At 36.6% G+C, this 8714-nt stretch overlaps 1 protein-coding gene across 1 annotated transcript in view; it reads left to right on the top strand.

Annotated features, from left to right (window-relative positions):
* The first annotated feature begins 1546 nt into the window (after window positions 1-1546).
* Window positions 1547-8714, top strand: part of slc25a24l (solute carrier family 25 member 24, like) — a 61878-nt gene continuing 54710 nt past the window's right edge. The window contains exons 1-2 of the mRNA XM_039736058.1: window positions 1547-1596; window positions 1727-1854. Of these exons, the coding sequence (XP_039591992.1) occupies window positions 1732-1854 (123 nt within the window). The 5' untranslated portion in view covers window positions 1547-1596; window positions 1727-1731. The remainder of the gene's footprint in view (window positions 1597-1726; window positions 1855-8714) is intronic.

Genomic DNA, 8714 nt, shown 5'->3' with positions numbered 1-8714 from the left:
ATTAATATGTAGATTTTCTGAATGGCACTGTAATGACACTCTCTCCCTGAGCTTACTTCAAAGTCTGCTCACTGTCTATGTGGAGTTTCTACAATTTGTCATATGTCTGTGGATTTTCTGTGTTTAGGCTGGTTTTCTTACTTATGAAAAATGACAGGTAAATAATAACAGTAATACATTACAAATACTACCCTACTAGTATCTATTATACTATTACTACCTGTGCTACCTGTCTGGGTTGAAATGTAAATGATCAGCCTGGACCTCTGCATTAACGTTTGCTGTGCACCATGCAATGCATATGTCTCTGTTATATGCCTTTGGTATGACATTTGTAAAAGCAGCGTTAATGTCTGTGATGCACCATCTTTTGGAATGACAGAGACATAGCAACCTGACAGACACTTATCCTTTCATTAAGGTGAATACTATACCATCCAACAAAACATATTTTTTTAAAACCCACTTAATTTATATCATCATCAAATGGCAGCCAGAGCCTATCCAGGAGCTTTTGGCACAAGTCAGAAAACAACATGGATTAGGTGCCAGTTAATTGCAGGATCCACTCTTACACATACAGTACCTACAATGTGCAACTTTAGAGTCACCAATGAACCTAAAATGCATCTTTTTAGGTCAGATACCTGCAGAAACAAACTGAACCATCATTTGGAGAATATGCAGGCTTTCAGTTGACTGCGACCTGTTATGGAATTCAAAACCATGATGTTGAATCAGTGAGGCAGCAGTGCTAATCACTGTGCCACCATGCTATCCCACATTACTACTATGGTTACACTGGAACAACAAAAGGAATAGTCATTTTACTATGATGCATACAGTGTATAATCACCTCAAACATTAGAGTGATGTAGAAAATCTCTACTAGAAAAAAATATTCAGTCAGTCATTGTCCAACCCGGGGTCTGCTGGAGCCAATCCCAACCAGCACCAGGCACAAGGCAGGAACAAATCCCAGGCAGGGTGCCAGCCCACCTCAGGACACAAACACACACACACACACCAAACAGACACTAGGGACAATTTACGATCAACAATGCACCTAACAGACAAAGGGAGAACATGCATAATACACGCAGGGACGACCCGGGAAGCAAACCCAGGTCTCCTTACTGCAAGGCAGCAGCACTACCACTGCGACACCATGCCGTCCAAGAAAAAAATATTCAAGAGCGCTACTACATCAAAGGAAATGTAATGAATGAAATGAATAAACAAAGTTGAATGGTACTCAGAAAGGCACTGAATCACTTAACTGAACATAAAATTAAAATTTTTAATAAAGCAAGTGTATATGCAAAATAATTATAAACACTCTCAGAGAGCATAACCTATATATGAAGTATTCCTAGTTTCACTGTCACCCCAGTATACAGTTACACACTCACAACTCATTCTTTGAAACAAGTAAATGTTAAAGGGGTAAGGAACAGTGGCATCTACTGGTCAGTTGTAACATTTTACATTATTGATCTAATGTGACCCTCATCAACATAGAAAATGACTCATCACCAATCCCAGCAGAAGGCCTTTTGCTACAGCATCCTGCGGCATTTCTGAAACAAAAGACAGGTACAGTCATCTTCATATACATTATACAGGTGTCTAAAATCATACCACATTTTGCAATAGAGTCAATCTTTTAAAAATTTAAGCCCTGACTATTTTCAGTTTTGCCTTCTTTTCATATTGAAATTGGAAGAAAGCATGGATCAATTCCGCAACCTCTTTCAGAAGCTTGATACAGATAATGATGGATTTATTAGCTTGGATGAGCTGCACAAGGCAATGGAGAATATTGGAGTTGAGGCTGCTGATGAAAAGGCTAAGGTAATTTTTTGTTCAATTTATATAAAAAAATTAAACAGTTTAGGAAATTATATTCAGTTCTCACTAGCTTTATCTTTGCAATAAGTAGATAATGCTGCTATGAGGAACATAAATGTAAATGAAGGACTGACAATAGGAATATGTTCAAGAAAAAGTCATTTGGAACTGACTTTTTATCTGTACATGTAATTGAATTAAATGCAAACTTCCATTTTATGGACATTGTTGTATTTGTTAATAAACTAGAAATTTTGTAGCAACTTAACTTACCATATCTCCTACATACTTTGAGTGTAACATGTTATAGGTGACTACAGCATGCAGGGCCTGCAGATTGATACTTGTGGGTGCTCTAAGTTGTCATTTCATTATCATCTTATAAGACTAAAATGAATGGTGAACTGAGATTTTCTCACTATTGGTTTGTAATTTTTAATTTTAAATTTACAATAAGATATTGAATACAATTATGTCTATGAGTGGACATGGCTGTTCCTAAACATTCCAAGGTGTTATTTTACCCAGAAGTGATAAACTCACACCCGATATTCCACTGCTATTGGCCTCTCCTGTCTCCCGTTTGCTGATATCCAACTCTATTCATTCAGTAGTCACATAAGTGGGGCAGAACAAATAAAAAGGCTGAGCTTGGATATGGTTTTTGCCCCTAGTATTATATACTGTTGTGTAATTGCCAACATCACCTTTTAATCTCTCCTACAGTTTCTCATTTGCTGATTTCTGGTGCTATTTGACCATAATACTGATAACTTTAAATTATGTTTCTGCCAAGTGCTTCAAAGATAATTTTTGCCTGATTAATTGCCTTGACACTGATGATCTGCATGTATTTGACCATTCTTTGTTTTCAAGGCTTGAATAATAAATAATTTTTTGGTTAATATATTGCCATATTTTCAGTTTATTCCATTATCCACTCCTACTGTCTGCAGAGTCTGACAGGGCACCATCCTGCTCATGAGGAGCTGTACCTGAGTGGTCGCACTTAAAGGGCTATCTCCTTTGGAAGTCATGGTCAGACCATAAATTGCTGACAATTTAAATTTATGTGTAACCATGCTCATGGATTATTTGCACATGCAAAAAAGAATCACAATACTTTTCTATATGTTCTATGCTGCTTATGAATGGCTCCGCAAACCAGAATGAGGTTTTCTATTACAAACAGGACAGAGGCATTACATATATTTGTATCAATTACAGTATAAGTCAGGTCTTGAAAACCGAAAAATCGATCATAAAATCAGACCCTGACTTTTACGCCCGTTCAAAAATGTGACACTTCATTTTTTTTTTTTACATCTTCTTGCCTCCTCCAATCTTGCATCAGTTTCTCAGACAGATCGAATTTTGTTGCAGCAGCTCAGTTACCAATTTCTTTTCCTACTTCAACAACGTTAAATTTAAAACCAGCTTCATATTTTCTTCAGATTGAATGCTCCATCGTAGATAAGGGATGTTCTTATGATAAAGGTGTATGAGGGTGTGAGATACAAAAAACACAAATCAGTGCAAACATTGCTTCGGAATACTTTGGGTATTACCGTGTGATTACGTAGGCACAATAGAGAGAGAGAGAGAGGTTAGGGGCGCACGCTGATACAGCACATTGCTGTACCCACATAGAAAAAAAAAGGCAGTCTGCTCTATGGTTACTCTCTCAGGTGGGCGTTAACATAGCATAATCTCTTGTACCAATAGCGTGAGTTTTCTGCATTTGACTTATACAACCGATAATATAAAATACCAGAAATTATCCTGTAAAATCAAGTCCCGACATATCCGTGGGAGAATTTATCTGCGAGTATATACGGTACATCACATAAAGAGATGGAATATTTGTGCACTTAATCAAATGGTAGTTATGGAGGAATTTATTAGAAAGTTAGATGTTTGGAACAGTTTTAACTACACTAGTATAATTTGTCAATCCTATTCACCTAATTTCACCAAAATATAATTAAGCTGAGATTTAAAGTCCTACTTTACCACACTACTTGGTTGCAGTGCTAGTTGTTCTTCTGGATGTTCATGAATTTTATTTTCTGTACTGTACGACAATGTGCAAGATGCCAGTTTCTGATGTGAGTATTACCATAATGTTTTATTTGGTAATACTGTTTACTTATTATTGTTATTTTTTATAAAAATTATAAGTAACATTATTTTGTTTGTAATTGTAATGATCACAACCATGTCGCTGACAGTTGCTATGTAGGTTGTTGTAACGTAATCATTACACTGGCACAGTAACATCACCAACCCATGACTATAAACAAGGGGGGCATGCAACATTATGTATCCTAAGGCTGAATCGAAGACAAGCTTTCTTCAAATTCAGGAGTCTTGTTGGGGACTTCTGCTTAGTGGTTACAGCTTGTTTTGTTATTTTTGACTTCAACAATGCTTACTGGCTTGGTTCTAACCTCCGAATACCATTGGTGACATCTTTAAACCTTGCCTGAGATAAAAATAAGATTCGATTTCATGGTCAAAAATACTCTCCTTAATTTTCAGCATATCTTGTGCTCAATAAAGTGTCTACCTAAACAAAGGATGGATCAAAATTTTCATGTCCAATTTTCCAAACAAATGGTAGAAGTGGACATTTTTCTGTAGACCAATAGAGTTTTGAACAAAAAGAAACCACTAATTCAGACAGTCAAATAGATTGATTAAAAGCTGTCATGAACATGTTGACATACTTTAGGTTGTAACCAGTGAGTGATCACAACAACATCTTCACCTGAATGAGGTGTCATCAGGCAAGCACAGGTCCCATCTATGGCACACAAAGCAACTACTCAGAGAAATTTCACAGTTTATTGTAGAAGTTGCCACGAGTGCATTTGTGAATATCCTAATTTATTTACTAAAAATGTCTGTAATAATGTTATTGTTATTTAAGTTTCTATTTATTTTACCATTATAATGGCAATGTCACTACACTGTTATTTGGTAAATTGATTTTGCTTTATGGATCTTGCCATTTTCTACATTAGATCTACAATAATGGGGTTAAAATATGAAGGTGAATCGAAAAATGTCTGGAATTGTTAAAAAAACAACTTACAGCAATTTAATTTTAGTCAGTGTCAATACACAAGGCAATACACATCTTCCATTGCTTCTTCCATTTCTGGAAACATTTCCTGTTCTCATCTTTTGTAACCATGTCTAAAGCCTCTTGCAATTTTTGCTTGATGGATTTCTCTCATGGTAGCAAACCATCTTCCCTTCAGTCTCAATTTTAATTTCAAGAACAAATTAAAGTCAAAGGGAGTGAGATCAGATGAATTTGGCATGTGTACAAAGCAACATTTACATTGCTTTTGGTTAAAGAAAACTCTCTCAAAGAAAATGCAATGTGTGCAGGTGTGCTGTCATGGTGCAGTGATGTGTGCAGGTGCACTTTCATTGTGCAAAATGCAGTTTTGTATGTGCCACTGTTCTGGACGTTTTTTTTTTCTGATGCTTTCTTGCAGACACCTTGGCAGTTCAGTGTTATGTTGTTGATTTATAGTCTGTTTGTGGGGAACACACATTTTATTAAGAAGTCTATAAATTTTCAAAAATGTGATCATCATTGTTTTCATGTTTCATTCATCATGGAGAAAAAAAAATCACCAAAGTCACACACACGATTGTAGAAAAAAATATCAGAAATATGCACTCAATCAACTCATCACAATGCCACTCAGTGGACTGATTAACAAGCCTGTAAGCATAGCAGCATAGTCGATAATTATTCCCAACTATTTATTGCAAAGACAACCATTGTCTGCCATATGAGCAAAGCATGTGATATTAATATTTCTAGCTTTATAAAATAGGGTAGTTCATACTCTGATGTTATTTATTTATACCTTAGATTAAATTCTGGTTAGAAACTTTTTTTCTGTCCATTTGACCATGATCTGTGATGTTGGTTTTTGCTCTTTTTTTCAATATTGATTACAATTTGTGCCTCACATCAAGGGCTCTGTAATAGACTGGTGCCACTGTCTAAAAATTGTGCCCTCCTTGCATCTGATATTGCTAACATATGATCCACTTTCCCAGTTTTGACCTTAACTAGTTTATTAAATCACAACTATCTCCTGATTCTGTTTCTTTCTCCATACTGCTGCTGCCTTGTGCAGTCAGTACACATTTATTGGTCAAATTAATAAGTATTACTACTACCATTGCCTGGGTCATACTAAGAACAAAAAAAAAACCCAATGGAAACAAACTAGATAAAAGATCAAGCTTGGTTAGTTTCCCCAGGTTCCTGGTTGCTAGTGGAAATATGGTACATCAGACATTCTACAAGGTTCCTGTGAAAAAGTCCAAAACATGCTTAAGACCTGCCAGACAAAGAACATTTAGACTTTATGATGGATATCACCCCTTTTATTTACTTGTAAGGATACATAGCTCTACGTGCCACCTTCTTTCTTTAAGTGTTGAATTCTGGATAATATGTAGATAGTTCACTTGAAGCATTATAGTTGCCGTTTTCTTGAACATGTAAAGGTCATCTCAGATACAGGGAGTATTGGAATCATCGGATGTAATGGATCTTTCATCAGACTGGTCAGCCCAGCACAGACTCTTCTATGTAATGTCCAAGATGGGGATTAGCGGCTTGTTGGCCGACGTCTCCAGGACTCTGACTTTGTCTAACTTTGACTTTGATTTTTTCTTTTACAACTGACTGTGGTCACCACCACCCATTGCTTATTTTCGACAGGAAAGTGGCTGACTGGAGTTTTTGTTTTCTTCCCCTCTGTTTTCAACTGACAATAGTTCAACAGTTAAATACTAGGCAGATATTGTTGGTTTCCAGCTATGTTAATCAGTTACTGCTTTGTTTTCTATGTGTTTTAACAAAACTGTGCCTTTATGTGTACTGATTCTGTATTTAGTAATTTATAAAATCTATATTTGCCTTTTACCAGCACTGCGCCTGCACTCATTGAAGAGCACTATACAAAAATAAACTGAATTGAACTGAATTATAATAGTGAGATGTTCTGCAATCTGGATCACCTGTACTGACCACAGACATTGTAATTAAGATTATTTAGTATCTGTAAATTGGCCTAATTTGAGTATGAGTGTGTGAGTAAATGTGTCCTGAGATAGACTGATGTCCCTGTCTAAAACTGCTCCCTTCCTTACATCTGATGTTGCTATTATTTAATCCTGTTCTCTGTGAGTCATGGCCCTGTTATGTAATAAATAAGTCTGGGAAAGTAACAGATGAATGAACTACACAGAAAATCTAAAAACATAACAGAGAAGACATATTAAAATACAGTCAACAAATGTTATTGCATTTCCCTGTTTTTGATTTCATAGTGAAGTGTAGTCCAGTTTCACAAATACCTAGGCAACTGCACAGGGACATATTTTGAGAGAGGCAGAATGTTTGTCATTCTGCACATATCTGTGTGGGTGTTTCTCCTGGTACTCCAGTGATGTGGAAATGAAGTTACACAGTGATTGTAAAATACTCTTTTATCAGTGAGCGTGAGAGTGTACAGTGTACCTTGCACTGTGCCCTGCAAGAACCTGATACCCAATCCATTACTGAGCTGTACCTTATATTATGTGTTGTCTAAGTGCTAACTTGTTCCTAAATTAGATTAGGTGGGTTCATACATGGATGGACATATAGATGGGTAGTAGGCATATCATCCATCACAAGTGAACAGGTGACATGTAAAACACAGGAGCATATCTGCTAAGAACAGCAAACATGGTTATGCAGATCTTATATTTGATCAGTATTAAGAATTAATAAAGGAACTGTAATGAACTGATCACTCCTATAGACTACTCACTAACTCAGCCTGATACCTAATATTGGTGAGAGAGGTGAGTTGTCAAAGCTAGATAAGAATACAAAATAATGTGTAATTGTCCATAGGCCAAAAGAGACATAACCAAAAGCAAGGACAATGTCAAAGTATGGGAATCAAAAGCAAAAAGACAGAAGAGTCAAAATGTTAGGAAAGAGCAGGATTAAAAAATAATGTAATAAGTCAAGTTTCACAAAAGCTGGTACAAGAGAAACATCTTTTGTAGGGGAGCCAGAAATTCTGAGGTATAAACAAAGCCCTTGCACCTACTCCAGTGAAGATTTATTATTACAATCATTCCCAATAAACAGAGAATTAAGAACAAATACTTACTACTTAAATTTAATATGATAAACTCAGTATTATTCTTCATTAAAATAATTAATATGTTATTATTCTATTAATAACCTCTGCTCAAACAAAATGTAGCTTTGTTGTTGTGGTACCAGTGGTCCGCGGCTTGCCAGCGTATTTTAAATAAATAAATAATGGGCACACTCAAGCTGGGGAGAGAAGCATATTCAAGTGATTGACTCATTTCCAAGTTGGTGTGAGGCAGTCAGCTGACCGTGCTCCACCCTGCTGCAACATGCAGGCGGTCTGATTGTCTCATTATCAACCTGAGGCAGCAATCAGGTGTAAAAAAGGAGAGTGAGAAGACAAAGACAGAAAAGAAAAGCAAAGCAAGTTATCTGAGCCCACTGGTGGCCTTCTCCTCGGACTGCAAGGTCCAAAAAGGGCAAGCCAAGAGATGTCAGTTTCTAAGGGGCATCAGGCTCTGACTTTTATGGACATTTTTTTGCCAGTGTTTTTAACTTTGTTTTATAAATCTTCTATTTATTGGTTTTAATCTCCATTATGAACACTTAATTTTATTGGATTATTAGGGGGCTTACCCCCTGCTCGCTTGCTAACCCCCTTGCCTGCGCTACACGCCAGCCACTTTGCGTCTCTACCGCTCATGTTGTGAAGACGGGGGCTGAATGAAAC

Source organism: Polypterus senegalus, chromosome 14, assembly GCF_016835505.1.
Source record: "Polypterus senegalus isolate Bchr_013 chromosome 14, ASM1683550v1, whole genome shotgun sequence".
Taxonomy (NCBI): domain Eukaryota; kingdom Metazoa; phylum Chordata; class Cladistia; order Polypteriformes; family Polypteridae; genus Polypterus; species Polypterus senegalus.
This window is presented reverse-complemented; position numbering and strand designations above follow the sequence as displayed.